This window comes from Rutilus rutilus, assembly GCF_951802725.1.
Source record: "Rutilus rutilus genome assembly, chromosome: 4".
Lineage (NCBI taxonomy): Eukaryota > Metazoa > Chordata > Actinopteri > Cypriniformes > Leuciscidae > Rutilus > Rutilus rutilus.
In genome coordinates, this window is record NC_140212.1 from 32,708,008 (window position 1) to 32,729,937 (window position 21,930).

A 21,930-nucleotide genomic window follows, 5' to 3' on the forward strand; every position below is an offset into this window, starting at 1 on the left:
ATTATTTGAAGCCAAGATGCCCACTGAAAAGAGGCGGATTCAGGAGAGGGAGAGACAATTAAGGGAGGCAGCAAAGGGCACCACATCACTGCAGGGTTGGCTGCGAAAAAGCCAACCAGCAGGTGAGACAGAGACTTTGCACTGTGATAAAGATGACATGACACTGTGTAGACGAATTGTGACCCTGTATCACAAAACCAGTCTTATGTTGCACAGGTATATTTGTGGCAATAGCCAACAAAACATTGTACGGGTCAAAATTATAGATTTTTCTTTTATGCCAAAAATCATTAGGATATTAAGTAAAGATCATGTTCCATGAAGATATTTTGTAAATGTCCCACCTTAAATATATAAAACATTTATTTTTGTGAATGGATGCAGCACTATCGCCAATAGAAATGGACCACTTTAAAGGCGATTTTCTCAATATTTCGATTTTTCTGTACCCTCAGATTCCAGATTTTCAAATAGTTGTATCTCGGCCAAATATTGTCCTATCCTAACAAACCATACATCATCTGAAAGCTGAATACATAATATTTCCATTGATGTATAAATATCAATTCAAAAATTTTGTGGTCCAGGGTCACAATTGATTAATTAACCAGACTATTTTAGCCTACAAATGGCAATGTTTCATAATTACATTACATTTAAGACGAGGAGGAGCAGTCACAAGCCTCCAGACCAGGGATGGGCAACTTCGGTCCTGAAGGGCCACTGTTCTACAGAGTTTAGCTTCAACCCTAATCAAACACACCTGAACAAGCTAATCAAGGTCCTCAGGATTACTAGAAAATTGCAGGCAGGCGATTTTTTTCAGGGTTGGAGCTAAACTCTGTAGGACAGTGGCCCTCCAGGACCGAAGTTGCCCATCCCTGCTCCAGATTATGTGAGGAAAATGTGGACCAGGAGAAGGCACATAGGGCAGGTAGGCCTAAGTGATGATCACCAAATATGAGATGAGAGGACCATGCTAGAAAGTATAGGGTTAAAGAGTTGCATGCTAAATAACTGTAATCTAAAAAAACATAGGCTATTTTAGAGGTCATTTCAAAGATCTTGCCTGAGCTGAACATAAATACCACTAGTGGGCATTAAAATAATAATGATAATGGCAATAACAATAATATGTAATTGGATAAATGATGAGCCCAGTGCATCAGCTGCATTCAGAGAGCCAGAGCCAATCCCAGATGAGATCAGGACAGACTGGCAAAATAGGGAAATGATAGATGAGCAATAGGATGAGATGAGGGAGACGAGAGCATCAGCAAGAGAAGATATTGAGATGACGAGTAGGGCAGAGTCAAAAGATTTAGATTTTTTGCTGAGGTTGGCTAATCCCACAGATCCAGCTCATGTACAAAGCAACAATCTTAAATACGATCAGACCTTCATCACATTTTCCAATTCAGTTGGGCCTTGTCGTCCTATGATAAAGTTCCCTAAAAATCCAGATGGGCGCTCTTTTCAAGCCCAATGGTATAACGATGACCCCTGGATGGAATATTCTCCACTGAATGATGCCATGTATTGCTTTAGCTGCAGGAATTTTATGAATGAGGAAATATTTCAGAGCAGGACAGGATGGAAGTCTGTAGGGATAAACTTGTGGAGACAGGCCAAAGTGAAGATTAAGGAGCACCGCAGCAGTGAATTGCATTATGCTAAGCATGATTAGGTGGAATGCCTTTACAAAAGATACACTGCAGAGGACTTTTGCAGTAGCTGATTCTCAGATGGAAGCAGCCAAAGAAAGAGAGAGGCAGAAAAACAGAGAGATTATGTTCCGTTTAATAGACATCACATTATATCTGGCAAAACAAGCTTTGGCCTTTAGGGGAAATGAAGAAGGCTTGTCAAGTTCAAATAGAGGAAATTTTCTGAACCTGGTGGAATTGCTTGGCCAATATGACAGCGTACTCGGGCTTCATCTTGATGCAGTCAAGGAAAAACAAGCAAAGTCAAACCAAAGGTGCCAGGTGTCTCTCCTGTCCAATAGGACACAAAACGACCTCATAAAAGCACTTAGTCGTTATGTGAAACGAATCATACAGAAGGAGGTGACAGAAGCATCACAATTTTCTATTTTGCTGGACGAGACCCACTGATGTGTCACATATTGAGCAGGTGTCCTTTGTTGTGCGATATGTCCACTACATGACTATAAAGGAACGCTTTGTCCAACTATGTGATGTGGCATCAACAACGGGAGAGGCACTGGAGAATGTAGTGATAAAGCTACTTGAGCAAAACAACTTCAACATTCAAGATGTCTGTGGACAGGGATATGATGGAGCTGCCAATATGAGTGGACGCTACAATGGGCTGCAGTCCCGGATTCAGAGACAAAATGAGAGAGCATTATATGTGCACTGCCATGCACTGTTTAAATCTCTTTTAGTTGAGAGTGCAAAATCCAACAAGCACTTTGTGGATTTCTTCACAGTCGTTGAGAGGCTATACACATTCATTGCCAACTCTACAAAGCGCCATGCTGCATTTGTGGATACTCAAAAAGCGATGAATCCAGACCAACGTGTCCTTGAACTACAGAGGCTTTCAGACACCCGGTGGAGCTGCAGGGAAGATGCTTTAAAGACAATTAGGAAGGTCCTCCCTGCTGCCCTACAGTACTTGAGAGATCTGAGAGTGGGACACCCCCGATCTGGCTGCAGGAGACGCTAAAATGCTTTTGAGCAGCATAGATTTTGAATTTTTGCTGTGTCTTGAAATAGCAACGCCAGTGTTCATGGAGACATCAGTTGCCTCAAAAGTACTCCAGCAGGATGACCTGGACTTGGCTGCTGCTTACTCTGTGTTAGATGGTGTCTTGAAGTGAGTAGTGGAACTGAGGAGAGACAGCAAATTCTCACAAATATACAACACTGCCACAACAATTGCAGAGGAAAATGACATAAGCATTCCCACAAATATTCCAGGTAGACAAAGAAAAGTCCCTGCAAAGCTGAAATACACTTCCAAATCAGCAAGAGAAGATGATGCAGTCCAGACCTTGGAGGAATATTACAGGGGAAGGACATACTATACCTTTCTGGACAGATTGAGACAGGAGCTTGAGAGAAGATTTTACGGGGAAGGGAAGACTCGGGACATTGTGATGTCACTGCAGAGACTCACTGACCCGGAGCAGTGGAAGGATATTGGCCAAGGTGTTGATACAGCACATTTACTATGTGAGTTTCATGGACTTCAGGGGGAAGAGACCAACCTTCAAACAGAGCTGAGAGTCTTCCATGCGTCTTACAAGTGTCCCAAGAGGACAGTCAAGTCTATGCTCGAAGTATTCAAGGAAAACAATGCTAACGTCATATTCCCCACACTATTCAAACTAATCAAAATATATGCCACTCTAGCCGTGTCCACTGCAACGGTAGAACGATCCTTTTCAAAGCTGAAGCTGGTCAAATCAAGGTGCCCTTTTTTCAGGTCAGAGCAACTGCCCCTCAAAATTCCTGTGCACGTCCCTGATTGTTCGGTTCCGGCTATAGAGCCCGTGCAGCAGGGCAACTGGGTGACCGTGAGATGCTGTAGTAGTGGGACAAAACACCGCTCTTCCGTTCGGATTACCATAACAAATAGATTCTCCCCACTCAGTGAAACCCCCCCTGTGAATCCTGTTGAATGTGCCCTAGTTATTGGCGATTCTATTACACGGAACGTGAAAATAGAGACACCAGCCACCATAGTCACATGTTTGCTGGGAGCCAGAGCGTCTGACATCAAAGCGAATTTAAAAGTGCTGGCTAATGCTGATCATAAATTCTCTAAGATTATTATTCACGTTGGCACTAATGATGTTTGATTTCGCCAGTCAGAGATCACTAAAATTAACGTTAAAGAGGTGTGTGAACTCCCAAGTATGATGTCAGGCACTGTAATTTGCTCTGGCCCCCTTCCAGTTCGCAGGAGTGATGAGATACTTAGTAGATTGTCCTCACTCAATGACTGTCTGTCTAAGGGGTGTCCACAAAATAATATAGAATTCATCGACAATTGGGAACGTTTTTGGGGCAAACCTGACCTGTTGAAAAGAGATGGTTTTCATCCCTCCTGGGATGGTGCTGCTCTTCTCTCTAGTAATATGGTGCATAGTCCTAGAGCTCAAACATGACAATCTAAGGGCTCAGGTCAGGAAGCAGATAGACTGGCTAAACCGACTGTCTGCCAGCTGTCTCACGTCACTGAGGTCAGATAAATCCAATCACAGAGACTCTTTCACCTAGATATCATCATATACAGACTGTGTCTATTAACGAATTAGGAAATACAAAAAACTCCCAAACCCATTTAAGGGTAAAAATTGAATTGATGTTCAACAAATAAAAAACAGATATAATACAAATGAACAAATGATAAAGCTTGGGTTGCTGAATAGTTGATCCCTAACAATAAGTTCTTTTGAAGTAAATGATATGATCACAGATCATAACCTAGATGTGCTGTGTTTGACAGAAACCTGGTTGAAACCAAACAATTACATTACTTTTAAATGAGTCCACCCACCAAGATTATTGTTATAAACATAAGCCTCGTCTGAAAGGCAAAGGGGGAGGTGTTGCTGTAATTTATAGTAATATAAATATAATTAAAGACTTTAAAGGTAGGGTAGGCAATCCTGTTCAGAAACACTTTTTTTTATACTGGGTGAAATGGTCCTTCTATCCTGAGAGTAGTCAATACATTATGTGTTCAGAAAAAGGAATGAAAAAAATCAGACCTCTGTAGCAGCTGCAGGACAGTAAAAACTCTGACCAATCACTGCCATTCGGTGCGAATGTAAAGAACCAATCAGATGCCTTCATGTCTCGTGACCGAGCCCCACTGCGCACGCTGCCCTGCGTGCACTCATCACATGTCACCGTTCCCGGTAATATTCAGCTCAAAGCACCTGCATATGCAGTCAGCGAAGGCAAACAAGGCAAAAACTACTTCCTCGGACCCTGCCCGCACTCTTGAACGACCTCCTCTGCTTCGCCCTCATCCCCGGACCTGTCCTCGAACCGACGATGCGGTACTTGTCTCCGGACTCGGAGTGTACGTTAGTCTTCATTAGAGTCAACAATGTTTTCATCATGGAAACTCTTACATGCAAAACACCGTATATGTTATGAATCTTACACGAAATTCACCTTCATCACAGTGTAACTGATGGTAATGGAAAAACGTGTATCAATGCAACCTGTTTTTAGTTTTGCCTTATAAATATAGCTCGTTACCGAATCAAACTTTTATCGATATTATCGATATGCTAGCTTGATAGTGAGTACTAAAAGAAATCTTATTTGTTTATATTCATAGTGATAAAGTTAGGTATTTTATTACATGTGATTCTGACATGATGTCACTGTATGTACTGCGCTCCTTCCTCTCCACTCGTCTCAGGTAATAAATGCGTCTTCCAGCTGAGCCTGAGCGTTTGGCGTCGCGCGTTCATGTGTTTTGGGGGCGTGGCTTTGGAAAGAGCTCAGAAGGGAGGGGGTGGGAGTGAATGGTTGCTGTGTTTATTGCAGATTAAAAGGTCTACAGTCACTCGATTTTTATATTTTCTTTTTCAGAGTACTTACATTTTAATTATGTATTGGTATATAAAGACAGTTTAAACAAATTTGGAATGTTTTTTTTTTAGAAAAATCCTACCTACCCTGCCTTTAATACACTCTAAAAAATGCTGGGTTATTTTTTAAACCCAAATGCTGGGTTGAGCATTTTGACTATGTTGCTGGGTTATTTTCTCAGGAATCAGCTGACAATGACCCAGCATTTGGGTTTGTTTTGGAAATTTTGACCCAGCGCTTACCTCCTCGCGAGTCGCGCGCACCGCTTTTGTCCACACTGTTCAAATCACTATTCACTACGTCAACAGGAGGACGAGAGGTTCAAGCAGGAGCGAGCATAAAGGTGAGCAACCCTGTTTTATTAAAACTATCCTAACGTTAAGTAACGTTAGTCAAAGAAGTCAGAAAGTCAACAAGAAGTTATGTTGAAATGAACTATGAATTTTTGACGACGGACCAAATGCTCTAGTCTAGATTTTGCGTCTGTCGAACTAGCGACCGTTATGCTAACGTTACGTTACACATAACATTCATTATTTTTACACGGTCTGTCATCAATTATTCCAATTATAACACGGTCACAATGTCTAAGTACAGTTGTTGGTGTCTGTTTTATCTCCAGAGATGTTGCGGGTTACTTGACTCGGCGGTGTTGGATGGATGCAGTGTAACGTCACTGGCTAGTGGCTGGATATGCTAAAGAAGCTGTAAGTCTAACGTTACCTATTATTTAACTGTTTTTGTTAGTCATTTTCGAAAGGTAGCTTTACATAAAATATTTTCTTATGCTGCAGTATGTTCTGTGTTTGGGTGCGTGCGCCTTAGTTCAATTTGGCTAAGCATTTCTGCAGAAAACAGTGATGTCATCGTCGAGCTCAGTACAATTCTTATCAAAAACTGTCTTTGTTCATTTGAAGTCAGTTCAGTGTTGCTTCAGTTACGTTCAGAAACTATGTGAAGATAATCAAAGTAGTTACTGAAGTACAATTTGGTCTTAAACCGGCTCTGAAAAAAAAGAGTCATTCAGTTCAGTTCAGTTATCTTCTGATATTGTCAGTGCAATTAAATCAATAATATTGTTGAAAACTAAGTGCCCCTAACTAAGCAAGCCAGAGACAACAGTGGCAAGGAACCCACACTCCATCAGGTGACAGAATGGAGAGGAAAAAAAACCTTAGGAGGAACCAAGCTTATGTATTAAATAGCCTAATACAATTTATTATTTTGGTTTGTCATGCAATTTGGTTCACAATCATTAAAATAACTAACTACTATGATGATCATTGAATCGTGAATGAATAAAAAAAAAAAAAAAACTGTCAGGAAGAATAAACATTAACAACATTTATTTATTATTTTTACTTATCTTGAAACTGCAATCAAATAAGTCAATGGCCGCAAAGCCCTCAGGCGATTGTTATACCGATAGACTAATACATTGGAATGAATAAAAAATATTCTATGAAATATCTACAGGTGATTTTATAAAATATTTTTTTAATTATCCACAAAATTAACATTTCTTCTGTTTACAGTCTTGTGAATTAACAATAGTTAATTAAGCTGTTAAAAATTATTTTTTAAGTAATGATTCAATAAAATGATTTATATATATTTTTTTTTAATTAACTGGAGCCAGCATAAAAATTTATTTTAAAAGCATTGTATAAGACATGCTAACTTTGTAAAGATATTACGAATCAGATGTTTCCTTCTTTTCTTTTACAGCAATGGACATTTTTGTTCAACAAAAACTCCTCAACTGGAATCTTGAGTGCCTCATTGAAAAATTGCTGGTAAATATGTGATGAACAATTTTGCATTTCAAATTCTCTTTCTTTGTAGGTAATCTTTTTTTCACAGTTGCATCCAGTGCCAACCCTAACCCTTAACAAAGTTTGCTACACCATTCACAATAAGCTCAAAAACATGAATGGCCAATTTACATGTACAAGTACCAACGTACAAGCACATGACAAGACTTAATGTCAAACCATGTAGGGTGAATTTAAACCAGTTATATTGTAGGGCTGGCATAGGGTACCACTTCTGTGCTTAGTCGTTGTCAGTGTAATTTCATAGATAGCCTTGCTTGTTTGACCCTTTCTTGGTTTAAGGCAGTGGTTCTCAAATGTCCTGGGACCCCCCATAATTTTGGATGTCTCCCTCATCAGACACACCCAATTTAAATTTTGCAGTCTGTACTAATGAGCTGAATCAGGTGTGTTAAATGAGGGAGAGATACAAAATGTGCAGTGGTATGGGGTCCCCAGGACGGGTTTGAGAAGCACTGCTTTAAGGGATAGCTCACCTGAAAAGGAAAATTCTGTCGTCATTTACTCACCCTCATGTTATTACAAACCTGAATGACTTTCTTCTCCTGAACACAAAAGAAGATATTTGAAAAAATGTTGGTAACAAAACGGTTAACAGTAGCCATTGACTTTTATAGTACTTTTTTCCTATTATGGAAGTCAGTGGCTACCGTCAACTATCTTGTTACTGACATTCTTTAAAAAATCTTTTTGTGTTCAGCAGAAGAAAGAAACTTGAACAGGTCTGGAACAACGTGAGGGTGAGTAAATGAGGCGAGTAAATTTGACATGAGGGTGAGTAAATTTGCATTTTAAGGTGAACTATCCCTTTAATAACACTAAATGTTTTCAGATTACCAGAGTACATATTTAACTGTTATATATTTAAGCTAATTTCACTCATTCTAAGTTGACCTTAGTTAGAAATGCACTTTGCTTAATTTAAAAGCTGATGACCGAACAAATTCTAATTTGCCATTTTTCTATTCTTAGATTCCAAAGGCATACTAGCACTTACAATCCTGCCTGTCATTCCCCCGCCTGTGTACAAGATTGGCCACAAAACCTTTCGGCCAACTATTCAAGAGGCAAGAACCTCATTCATTGATGTACAACCGGTAAGTAAAACAATAGGGGACAAAAAGAGCAGGCTCATTTCTTTACACCTGTTTGTAGGGCTGCACGATAAATCGTTTTAATCGTTTATGGTTATTGCTGCTTGGATCTGACACGCATTTCATTTTCTCACAACTCTTTAAAGCAGTGGTTCTCAACTCCAGTCCTCGGGACCCACTGCTCTGCACATTTTGTATGTCTCCCTTATTTAACACACCTGAATCAGCTCGTCAGGAGAGACTCCATGAACTGATTTGAGTGTGTCAGATAAGAGAGACATACAAAATGTGCAGAGCAGCGGGTCCCGAGGACTGGAGTTGAGAACCACTGCTTTAAAGGATTAGTTCACCCCAAAATGAAAATTTCCTAATAATTTACTCACCCCAATGTCTTCCAAGATATCCATGTCTTTCTTTCTTCAGTGGAAGAGAAATTATGTTTTTTGAGGAAAACATTTGAGGATTATTCTACACAGAATGGACTTTAATGACAACCAACTATCCCAACATTCAAAGAAGGTTCAAATGTCCGTCTCAATGCAGCTTCAGAGTCTCTACCATTTAGGTCCGTTCTGTGTAGAATTGAAATAAAATGTTTTCCTCAAAAAAACTTTATTTATTTTCCACTGAAGAAAGAAAGACATGGATATCTTGGATGGCATTGGGGTGAGTAAATGATGAGGAAATTTATATTTTGGGGTGAACTAATTCTTTAAGTTAATTTAAGACGGTATTTAACTAATTTAAGACTAATCTTATGAAAACCTAAGACACACTTTTAAATAATTATCTGTGTCTGATATTGTCTTTTCCTCATTTAGTCTGGAACCAACATGGTGCTTTACCTGGAAAGGCAAAGAGAAGCAAAGCCCTTCCCCTTTGTCTTGGAGCTTGGAATGGCTGGACAGTTTTTTGGTGAATGGGGAAACTCTGGAACAGTTGACTCAGTTTTTTTATTTTTTTATCTTTTTGTGAAGATAATTTTTAGCTAGGCTATTTTACAGTTTATAGGTATAGAGTTTCATGTTTTTTATTTTGCTACACATGACTAAATGATTGCTTATTTAAAATGAATTGTAATGTATGTACTGTACTTACTGTTTATACGCAGAGTTTTTATGTGCCTCCCATTTTTGCTGCACAGGACTAAATGATTGCTTATTTAAGTGAATTGCAATGTACTATGTACTTATGTGTTTTTTATTGTATTCTTTGTGAAGAGAATCTTTAGCTATAGGCTATTTTACAGTTTATTAGTGTAGAGTTTTGAATTTTGAGAATCTTACCATTTTATAATCTTTTAACATACCAACATTTTAGCACAAATGATTTTTGTGGGCCTCCGTTTATGTTGCAGATGTCTAATTGTTTTTTTAACATGAATGTATTTGATTATATTAATTTCCTGGAATAAACACTTTAATTGAATCAATAAACAGTAGTGTTGTTATTGTTATTAATATATATATATTTTTTTTATTCATTTTTTTATTATTATTATCTAAAATGAATAACCTGTAGCATGGGGGTTGTTTGACCCAGCACTGATTAAAAACAACCCAGCAGATGGGTTAATGTATAAAAACCCAACCTGCTGGGTCAAAATAACCCAGCATGTGTTCTGTCCAATATTTACCCAGCGCTGGGTTGTCAAATAACCCAAATTGGGTTGTTTTTAACCCAGCATTGTTTAGAGTGTATGTATGTAGATGAAGAAAAAGATGCATTGGGATTGGCATTTAAAGACATTCTGAACTCTATTGGAGTTAGAAAACACGTGTCAGGACCTACTCATTGTCGTAATCATACTCTAGATCTAATATTATCAGAATCAATGTCGATGCCGTTGAAATTCTGCAGCAGAGCGATGACATCTCAGATCATTATATAGTCTTGTGTATACTTAATTTAAGCCAAGGCTGCAAAGTCGACTCTGTGTTACAAATATGTTAGACCTATCACTTCTGCCACTAAAGATTGCTTTATTAATAATATTCCTGATCATTTTCATCTCCTCAGCATCCCAGATAGCTTAGAAGAACTGGATATCGCAACAACTATTGACTCTCTCTTTTCCAACAGTTGCTCCTTTGCGCTTAAAGAAGATTAAAGAAAATAGTCCAACGCCGTGGTACAACGAGCACACTAAGGTCCTTAAGAGACCAGCCAGAAAAATGGAGAACAGTGGCTAAATTAATGAAAAATAAATCTTCAAGCCCAGAAGTTTCCAAGCAGCACAGCAGCAATGACTTTATGAACTTCTTTACTTACAAGATTGATAATATCAGGGAGAAAACTATAACTATGCAACCGTCTACTACAGTATCGCATCAGGCAGTGCATTGTAGTCTCCCTGAGGAAAAATTGTATTCATTCATTGCTATAGGAGAGGAAGAATTTTCTAAACTTGTTAAATCATCTAAATCAACAACATGTATGTTAGACCTTATACCGACTAAGCTATTAAAAGAGATGCTTCCAGAGGTGTTAGATCCTCTTCTTAAATTTCAATTCATCTTTGTCATTAGAATTCTTACCAAAAACTTTAAAGCTGGCTATGATTAAACCGCTTGGTAAAAAAAAACGCAACTTGATCCCTACAGAATTTGTCAATTACAGGCCGATCTCGAATCTACCTTTTCTGTCCAAGATACTAGAAAAGGCAGTATCTTCACAACTATGTTCCTTTTTAGAAAGAAATGATATCTGCGAGGATTTCCAGTCAGGATTTAGACCGTACCATAGTACCGAGACGGCTCTCATTAGAGTTACAAATGATTTGCTCTTATCATCCAATCATGATTGTATCTCTCTATTAGTGTTACTCGATCTTAGTGCTGCATTTGATACTATTGACCACAACATTCTTTAAAATAGACTTGAAAATTATGTTGGCATTGGTGGAATTGCATTAGCATGGTTTAAATCATACTTATCTCTTCATTTACTGCTACAAACTGATAACGGTCAGATGACTTATCAATCAAAAGTTCAGTATGGCATACCACAAGGCTCAGTACTAGGACCGTTGCTGTTCATTCTGTACATGCTACCATTAGGAGATATCATTAGGAAGCATGGTATTAGTTTTCACTGTTATGCTGATGATACTCAGCTCTATATTTATTCACGCTCTGACGAAACTTACCAATTAACGGAACACATTGCTGATATAAAAAACTGGATGACTAGTAATTTCCTACTACTTAACTCTGAAAGAACAAAGATTCTAATTATTGGACAAAAACTTCCTAACGTAATAACCTAGAATACTGTCTAACACTTGATGGCTGCTCTGTCAAATCTTCATTGTCGTCGGTTAGGAACCTGGGAGTGCTCTTTCATACCAACCTTTCATTTGAAAGTCAAGTTTCTAGTATATGTAAAACCGCATACTTCCATCTTAAAACAAAAAATATAAATTACAACATATGTTCATGACATCAAGGCTAGATTATTGTAATGCTATTAAGGGTGGTTGACCTGCACGCTTAATAAATAAACTACAGCTGGTCCAAAACGCAGCAGCTCGAGTTCTTACTAGAACCAGGAAGTATAACCATATTAGTCAGGTTCTGTCAACACTGCATTGGCTCCCTATTAAACATCGTATACATTTTGAAATATTGCTGCTCACTTACAAAGCACTAACATTAATAATGCTCACACCACCCCATTTTCGGTAAAATATATGAAAGATTATTATTTCTCTCTAACGAAATTTGAAATAAACATGATAATCCAAATGTTTTTCTCTAGAAGGGAACATTTCAGTACACTACACTAATGATTTATATATGAAGAGTTCAGATGCAAAAGCCTCTAAATGCCATCTGAAATTTTCTTCTATAATGATAATTTTTAGCAAGCTTGTATATTTAAGTTCAATAATTTCACTTAAATGGCAATGAAAATTACTTATTAGTTATCATTTAAGTGAAATTATTGAACTTAAATATACAAGCTTGCTAAAAATTATCATTATAGAAGAAAATTTCAGATGGCATTTAGAGGCTTTTGCATCTGAACTCTTCATATCTTCATGTTAACAGGGCACCCTGCCGTTTTCCCATTCAATAAAAGTTTTCTGTAAAGTCAAATTATGAACTACTATATTATTATATTTATTCTTAAATACAGTATTTTCTATTAAAAATAATAATGAAATAGTGTTATCACAATAGCCATACTTATTTTGGAAGATATTTTTATATATTTATTTACTACTAATAATTATAATAAATATTCAGTTGCTTTTTTTTTTCTTTTTTTTTTTAAGTGACCAGATGCCACTGATGAGTCCTGCTGAGTCAAACTTTCACACAAGTCTCTTCTTTTTTTCTTAGAGCTGTACCAACATCAAGCTGTTCAACAACATTGGACTGATATTCTACATGAACATGGTAAATTAAGCTCCATCACTGAAGAAAAAACTGCCCTGTCATCAGTAGTCAGTGCATGGGAAAAGAAAAAGTAAACACCTTGGAAATGGCAGGTATCTTGAACAGGAACTAAATGTTCAAGTCTCAGTGTGCTCAAAAATGTGCCTTTGACCTTCGTTATGTTTGGATTATGCCTTTTAAATAAAATACAATAAAAAAGCCATTCTTTAAATCTCCTCGCATTCTTTTTTCAAGTTCCCTCACATTCACCTTGATATCCCATTAGGGGAGGGGTCATTGTCTTCCCAGACTTAATATTTTTTAATATATATGTTTTTCACTAACCAAACATAAATGCCATTTTCTCAAAACTACTAACTTTGACAAACATGCTGCTCACATATTATTGTAGCAGGGTTTGTGCTGAATACAGTGTTATAAGACTTTAGCCAAGAGAAAGTTATTTAACGTAAAAGAAATAAGCACAAATGTCAGGGCATGTCAAAACTTCTCTAGGGACCAGAACACACCTCAGATCCCAGAGGGTTAAAGCCATTTCGCAATTTCAATCTTCATCTTACCAAATTTGGTGTCAAAATCATATATTGTGATAGTAGTATTATTATTGCCGGAGTGGACTTAAGTAAATTCCAGGTTCCTTTACTTTTGTAATCCATTTTTGCTGTCTCAACGTTTGGGGTTTATTTGCCGCTTCATAACTGGTCTATAGGATTGTGCAAATTCAATTAGAAAACCTGATGTTATTCTAAAGCCGTATTACCTTTTTTTGGAATACAAAAGAAGAAATAAAAAAATAAATCATGCTTGCACTTGTCCTTTTAAATGGTAAAAAAAAAAAATGGATTCAGACAATAATCCCATGCAATACGCTCTTTATTGTGAAGGCATACTGTATTAATGTAATTTATTATTAAAGCTGCAGTCCATAATTTTTCCTCTTTGTTGCCATCTCTGTTTGAAATCTGCAATTGCAGTTATTCGCAGAATTATCAACTTTACATGCGTTGTGCCTTGGCACGCACAGTACGGATGAATCCAATGTTTTGAGGAGAATGTGCGGCTGTCAGTCGCCGCGCCGGTGTGGATACTGTCATTCGCAATCACAGATTCTACTTTTTGGAAGTATGACCAACATAAGAATTTTCACCAGAAAATGTCATCTGAACAAGTAAATGGTAAAATGGTAAATGGACTGCATTTAGATAGCGCTTTCACAGACCTATGGCCACCAAAGCGCTTTACATCATGCAAGGCACCACCCAGCTCGTCGGGAGCAGCTGGGGTTAGGTGTCTTGCTCATGGACACCTCGACACTTGGTCAGGTGGAACCACCAACCTTACGGTTTGTAGACAACCTACATGAACCATTGTGCCACTGCCGCCCCAAAAGTAACATCCACTTTTGTTCTGACCAACTAAGGGAAAAAAGCATTGCAGTAAATCACGCTGATTAAATCTAACGATCGCTTATCATATCACGTCAAACCATGCAAATTATACTTTGTTCTCAAATTGTTAACGTTAACAATATCAGCATTGCGTGACTACATTTTCTCTCTTTTTTTCTGTAGCCACTCCAAAGTCCAGTTTTTCGCGTTTTACAACGGGTGAATCTCCAGTTGTCACTGGTGATTGTCGTTTTAACCTTTGTGGATCCGCCATCAAATTGAAAAGTTTAATTATATCAAGTGCTGTGAGAAAAGGCTATAAATCTCCACCTCCAACATCCTCACACGCAATATAGCCTACTAGCCGAGACATCTTCTTTATGTGTACAGATGTGACGTAATGACATGCTCGAATTTCCAGAGGAAATCCACCAGTACCATTGGAATTAAAAACATTATTACAAGCATACCATTTTGAATCGAGCTAAGGCAAGCAGATAGTTTTGAAAACTGGCTAGTTATGTACTTGCTCAAATTTATTTTGGATAATTCTTAACCCAAAATGTTACAGACTGCAGCTATAAGGAAAAGTTCCACTCCTGTGTACATTCATTTAAGTGCACAGCAGTTCGCACCAGCATGCACAGGAAAAGCACACAGGCTTTCATTTTGATAAATCAAGATAAATAAAATCATGACATGAACCACAAGGCCTATAAATCTCAAAAGCATGTATACTTTCTTTTCTGAGGTAAGAAATAAATGTCTCTTGTGAGACAGCCTATTGTCTTTGTGTTAATGATTAAAATTTATAATTTACAAGTAATTTAATTTGAAACTAAACATTTAATCATTTTATGGTTTATATTATTCAAATTCTAAATTTGAATATAAGAATCAGATGGGGCCCTGTTTCCTTGGGGCCCTAAGCAGCTGCTTAACTTGCTTATTGGTTAAGTCCATCCCTGATTATAGAATAGTTCATTATTTTAAAACCATTTACCTCATTATCTCCAGCTGACAGTTTGGACTCTTCAGTCCATCAGAAAGAAGCTTCACTCCAGAATCCTGCAGGTCATTGTTACTCAGGTCCAGCTCTCTCAGGACAGAGTTTGAGGATTGAAAAACTGAAGACAAACTCTCACAACACTGAGCAGTGAGATTACAAGTTGAAATTCTGAAGAAGAAAAACACAATGTAATTGCATACAGAATAAATCTTAACAGTGTTTTTTTTTTTTTTTTTTTTTATAATTCAATTATTGCAAAAAAAAAAAAGGAAAAAAAAAAGTATTTGAACTCAAACCCCAGTATCTCCAGCTGACAGTTTGGACTCTTCAGTCCATCAGAAAGAAGCTTCACTCCAGAATCCTGCAGGTCATTGTTACTCAGGTCCAGCTCTCTCAGGAAGGAGTTTGAGGATTGTAGAGCTGAAGACAAACTCTCACAACACTGAGCAGTGAGATTGCATGTGGGAAATCTAAAGAAGAAAAACACAATGTAATTGCATACAGAATAAATCTTAACAGTTTTTTTTTTTTTTTTTTTTTTTATAATTCAATTATTGCAAAAAAAAGAAAGAACAATGAAGTATTTGAACTCAAACCTCAGTATCTCCAGCTGACAGTTTGGACTCTTCAGTCCATCAGAAAGAAGCTGCACTCCAGAATCCTGGAGGTTATTGTTACTCAGGTCCAGCTCTTTTAGGACACAGTTTGTGGATTGTAGAACTGAAGACAAACTCGTGCAACAATGAACAGTGATATTACAGCTACATAGCCTGTGTAAATAACAAAACAAACAGCAATATTTATGATTATCAGGTAGGTTTTATAAGGGTTTATAATCTGGAATATAAATAACTTGAAAAAACCTTTGAATGTAGTGATGTAAGCAAAGTCAAAACAATTTTCTTTTCATAAAACATCAAAACAGTATTTTCAGTTACTTTAATTTATGATAACTTAATTTGACCTCCATTCAAGACTTGGAGGTAAATGTTTAAAATAATTTTCAATGGCTCGGCCATTACACGTGGAATTGTTTTGAAAACTTCTGATGTAAGAATATCTCATTACATAGTTGAAACATTTTTGTTTTTTACATAAAATGAAACATTTTGTTTTGTCATCAGTAAGACATTACAACTTATCTCAAAATAAAACTATTACATAGAATGACTTGGATCAAAACAATAACAAAAGCATCATTCTCTATATGCTTTCTTCCTTCCGATTATCCAATGCATTAACCCCAGGAATTCAGAAGAAAAGAAAAGAACAGCAAATCACAACTTTTACATTTGACTGCGGTGCTCAGTACATCAAATGATCTGCAACAGACAAAGCAATAGTAACACAAGGTAAAAACATTGTTACTAACACTTGTGTGTTGTGACATTGCTGTCAGATCCAGTATAGTCTACCGATAGTCTATATATAGTTTAAATATAGTCTAATTTTCACAACTTGACACTGCAAAACATCTTTGTAAATCTAAGAGGTACCTCTATGGAGTAATTTTTTTTTTGCTGGAGTAAAACCTGTGTATTTACTACAAGACACGTGCGAATTGACGGGATGGGCGAAAAGATGGCATTGATCTTTTGCAGAGATGGTTACATGACACAATAATGTAACAAAATCTGTAACTAGGAAGTTTTGAGTTGAGAATAGGATATTTTTATAGTATAATGACCTCTTATATGTCAAAAGATCAGGGAAAATTTGATTTCTCAATTCACGACACCTTTAAAAGGTAGGTAAAACTCAAGACTCATCTTGTCTGATGATGGAGATACATTGGCAATTAATATCATAACACATATTGATACATTTAAAGTCTCGGCCAATGAGTTAACCGAGTAAAATTAAGCCCCAATTAAAATGACTAATAGTATATAAATGTAAAGGAGACTCTTACAATGCTCTTCTGGTGTTTTTGATCACTGGTAGTAGTCTCATCAGTGCATGATCAGATCTTCTGTATTTCTGCAGTTCAAACTTTTCCTGAGTCTCTTCAGACATGAGGAGCACAAACACCAGACCAGACCACTGAGCAGAGGAGAGATTATGTGCTGAAAGTTTTCCTGAGCTCAGATTCTCCTGGATTTCCTTCACAAAGTCATCTTTCAGTTCATTGAGACAGTGGAAGAGATTGATGGTCCTCTCTACTGATGTCTCCTTTTCTATTTTCTTTTTGATATAGTCAGCAGTGTTTTTCATGTTCTCTGTTTTGAGTTTTAGTCCTGGCAGTAGTTCCTTCAGGTCATTCTGACTGGACTCCTGTGACAGACCCAGGAGGAACCGGAGGAAAAGGTCCAGGTGTCCGTTCTCGCTTTGTAAAGCCTTATTGACTGCTGTCGTATGAAGCTTAAACAGAAGAGGCTTTTTGGACAGTTTCCATGCCAGTTTTTCTGTCCAGGATTCAATAAATGGGTTTGTTTTCTTGTCTTTGCCCATCAAAAACACATAAAGAGCTGCCAGGAATTCCTGTACGCTGAGATGTACGAAGCTGTAAACATTTCTACGTAAAAGTATTTCTTCCTTAAACATTTCAGTGCATAACCCAGAGTACACTGACCCTTCGCTGACATCTAGTCCACATTCCTCAAGATCTTCTTTGTAGAAAATCAGATTTCCTTTCTCCAGCTGTTGAAAGGCCAGTTTTCCAAGCTTCAGAATAATCTCTTCAAAAGACCTTGCATTAGTTTTAGGTTCAGGGTCATCACAGTATTTTTTTTCCATCTGTTGCTGCTGAGAAATTAAGTACCTTGTGTACATCCCTGTGAGAGTTGTGGGAGTTTTGTTATTGCTCTCTCGATACAGTAGAGGCTGAAGAACAGTGAGTGAAATCCAGCAGAAGACAGGGATATGACACATGATGTACAGGCTCCTGAATTTCCTGATGTGACTGATAATGTTTCCAGAAACCTCAGGACTGCTGTTATTTTTGAAGTATTGCTCTTTCTGCTCATCGTTAAATCCTCGCACCTCTGTCACTTGATCAATGTAGTCACGGGGTATCAGACTGGCTGCTGCTGGTCTGGATGTGATCCAGATGAGAGCAGAGGGAACCAGGTGTGTCTTGATAAGGTTTATTATTATCTTACTCAATGTTGTTTTTTCTTTAACATCTGTACATGTGTCATCCTCTTTAAAGTTCAAAGTGCAGCGACATTCATCCAACCCATCAAAGATGAACATGACCTTACCGTCACCTTCAGGAAGAGAGGGCAATTCTTCAGGACTACTAAAGAAGTATTTGTTAAGCAGTCCCATGAGACTGTACTCTTCTTTAATCAAATTCAGTGTACGGAATGGAAGTGGAAATATGAAGACTATATCCTGATTTTCTATTCCTTCAGCCCAGTCAAGGATGAATTTATTGACAGAGACAGTTTTTCCCACTCCTGCGATACCCATTGTCAGCACTTTTCTGTTTCGTCGACTCGTGTCACACTGGACTTTAAACATGTTATTACACTTGATTGCCGTCTCCTTGGCAGTCGATCGGTTGTTATTTGATTCGATCTGTCTCACCTCATGGTCGTTCACTCTTCCTCCAGTTTCATTCTCCACCACATATAAATCAGTGTAAATATCGTTTAGGAATTCCCGATAGCCCTTCTGTGAATTACCAACCAATATCCGCTCGTAGTCCTGTTTTAATTTGTCCTTCAGTTTGCAGCTGGTTTTTGAATAATCATAAACAGTAGCTTGACTGTTGTCTGCAGTTGAGACTTTAAGAAAAAGGGGAAAAGACAGCAAAGACTAAGTGATCATGTATTCATAAATTTATTATTAAACCTATTATGAATTATAATCTGGTCTGAAATTCCCATTACAAAATAACTACAGTACATGTGTGATAAAAACCGTGCTTCTACTATATTCAAATTAATCACACTCATACTGCAATAGTGTTTACATGCACATCTTACAATGATTATGCTGAAGTTGACAACATATATGGTGATGGAAAGACCTTGACTTGAATGCAGTTGGTTTCAATTTTAAAATTTCTGAATAACATCCTTTTTCTAATTCCTTTCAGAGCATTTATTGTATTGTCACTATTGGACTCAGATCAAATTCAGTTCATGCTGACCAAAATTATTAAAATCTTTTTGATCAAACCATTGACAACTAGCACACCAAACAAGACATGAAGCAGAATTATGGTTAGGATAGGGTTATTGAAATTAGCCTGTGCATGTAGACAATCCCTAAATGAAAACTTCTGCAAGGAATAAGTCCCTTGTAAACCCTTTAATCATTTGTAAAATCATGACTAGACACTGTTCTATTAAATGAAGTTGTATTATAGTTGGTATAAGAGCTGCTGCAACAGGCTGCTGCATACACACAGCGCCCTCTAGGGAAATCAAGCTGGGCCACGAACATTGAGATGACATAAAAAATGACAGAGTCATCTCTATTTCTTGAGGAGATTGAGATCTTTTGGATTTCGGGGAGAAATGCTCTGTTCCTTTTATGAATCGGTTGTGGCGACAGTACTTTTCTATGCTGTTGTATGATGGGGAAGTGGAATCAGGATCAGCGATGCAAACAGACTGAATAAATTTATAAAGAAAGCCAGCTCTGTGTTGGGGACTACCCTTGATCCACTGGAGGTGGTGATGGAGAGGAGAATTCTGGCCAACTCTGTCATTTTGTGTGAAACAGCTCACCCTTTAAATGGTATCGTTGGTGCACAGGAGAGTACATTTAGTAGGAGGTTGATTCCATCTCGGTGTAAGAAGGAAAGATATTTTAGGACTTTTATTCCTGCTGTGATTAGGTCAAGTCAAGTCAAGTCAAGTCAAGTCATCTTCATTTATATAGCGCTTTTAACAATGTAGATTGTTCCAAAGCAGCTTTACATTGATAATAGGAAATTAAAGTAAAGTGTTGCAGCTTTATAGCAGCTCTAGAATAAAGTTATTGTCCAGCTAAAGTTAGTTTGATTGATTCGCTTCCGTCGTAACGATCATTAGTTATTAACTTAGGGGCCGCTAACACAACACCGTTTTAACAGAAAACTCTTAAATTCTAAGTTCTTAAACTTCAAAAACGCGAACCAGTGAGAACGCTGATGCCGTGCACATGCGTATTACGAGTTCAGTCTATAGGTATGTGCGTTTGAATATATGTGCGCAGGCGTGTAGTCCTTCCCTACAAATCAACCCTCAACATACTACTTATCTGGCCTTAAATAATGGATACAGCCTGGATCCGGTGGACTGCTGCGGTAAACCTCGGGATAAACAGAGAGACTAATATTAGCGTAGACACCATTCTTCTTTGAACTGACAGAGTGTGTCTGCTTCCCGGACAATGTTAGGAAGACTGTTCCAAAGTTTTGGTGCTAAATAGGAAAAGGATCTACTGCCAGCAGTTAATTTTTATATTCTAGGTATTATCAACTGGCCGGAATTTTGAGATCGCAATAGACGTGAAGGACTATAATGCGTTAAGAGCTCGCTCAAGTATTGCGGAGCTAAACCATTTAGTGCTTTGTAAGTAATCAGCAATATTTAAAATTCTATACGATGTTTAATAGGCAGCCAGTGCAGTGTTGACAGAACTGGGCTAATATGGTCATACTTCCTGGTTCTGGTAAGAACTCGAGCTTCTGTGTTTTGGACCAGCTGTAAATTGTTTAAGCGTGCAGGGCAACCACCCATAATAGCATTACAATAATCTAGCCTTGATGTCATGAACGCATGGACTAATTGTTCTGTATTTGTCAATGAGAGCATATGACGTAATTTAGATATATTTTTAAGATGGAAAAATGCGGTTTTACAGAAACTAGATACATGACTTTCAAATGAAAGATTGGTATCAAAGAGCACACCCAGGTTCCTAACCGACGACGAAGACTTGACAGAGCAGCCATCAAGTGTTAGACAGTATTCTAGATTATTACGTGAGGAAGTTTTTTGTCCAATAATTAGAATCTCTGTTTTTTCAGAATTAAGTAGTAGGGAATAACTAGTCATCCAATTTTTTATATCATCTATACATTCCATTAATTTAGTGAATCGTTAAGTTTCGTCAGGGCGTGAAGAAATATAGAGCTGAGTATCATCAGCATAACAGTGGAAACTAATTCCATGCTTCCTAATGATATCTCCCAAGAGTAGCATGTACAGAGTGAAAAGCAACGGTCCTAGTACTGAGCCTTGTGGTACGCCATACTGAACTTGTGATCGATAAGACATCTCTTCATTTACTGCTACAAACTGATAACGGTTAGATAAGTATGATTTAAACCATGCTAATGCAATTTCACTAATGCCAACATAATTTGAGTCTATTTAAAAGAATGTTGTGGTCAATAGTATCAAATGCAGCACTAAGATCGAGTAACACTAATAGAGAGATACAACCACGATCGGATGATAAGAGCAAATCATTTGTAACTCTAATGAGAGCAGTGTCAGTACTATGGTACGGTCTAAATCCTGACTGAAAATCCTCACAGATATCATTTCTTTCTAAAAAAGGAACATAGTTGTGAGGATATCGCCTTTTCTAGTATCTTTGACAGAAAAGGTAGATTCGAGATCGGCCTGTAATTGACTAATTCTCTATGATCAAGTTGCGGTTTAATCATAGC

The 21,930-nt window shown here is 37.6% G+C and overlaps 1 protein-coding gene across 3 annotated transcripts in view; it reads right to left on the bottom strand.

The window, feature by feature from the left end:
- Nucleotides 1-21,930, bottom strand: part of LOC311289695 (NLR family CARD domain-containing protein 3-like) — an 80,517-nt gene that overhangs the window by 32,855 nt on the left and 25,732 nt on the right. For all 3 annotated transcript variants that reach the window (XM_084407919.1, XM_084407917.1, XM_084407918.1), the window contains exons 4-7: nt 17,227-19,045; nt 15,911-16,084; nt 15,611-15,784; nt 15,309-15,482 (exon numbers count right to left, since the gene is read on the bottom strand). In XM_084407919.1, coding sequence (XP_084264045.1) covers nt 15,309-15,482; nt 15,611-15,784; nt 15,911-16,084; nt 17,227-19,045 — 2,341 coding nt within the window. The remainder of the gene's footprint in view (nt 1-15,308; nt 15,483-15,610; nt 15,785-15,910; nt 16,085-17,226; nt 19,046-21,930) is intronic.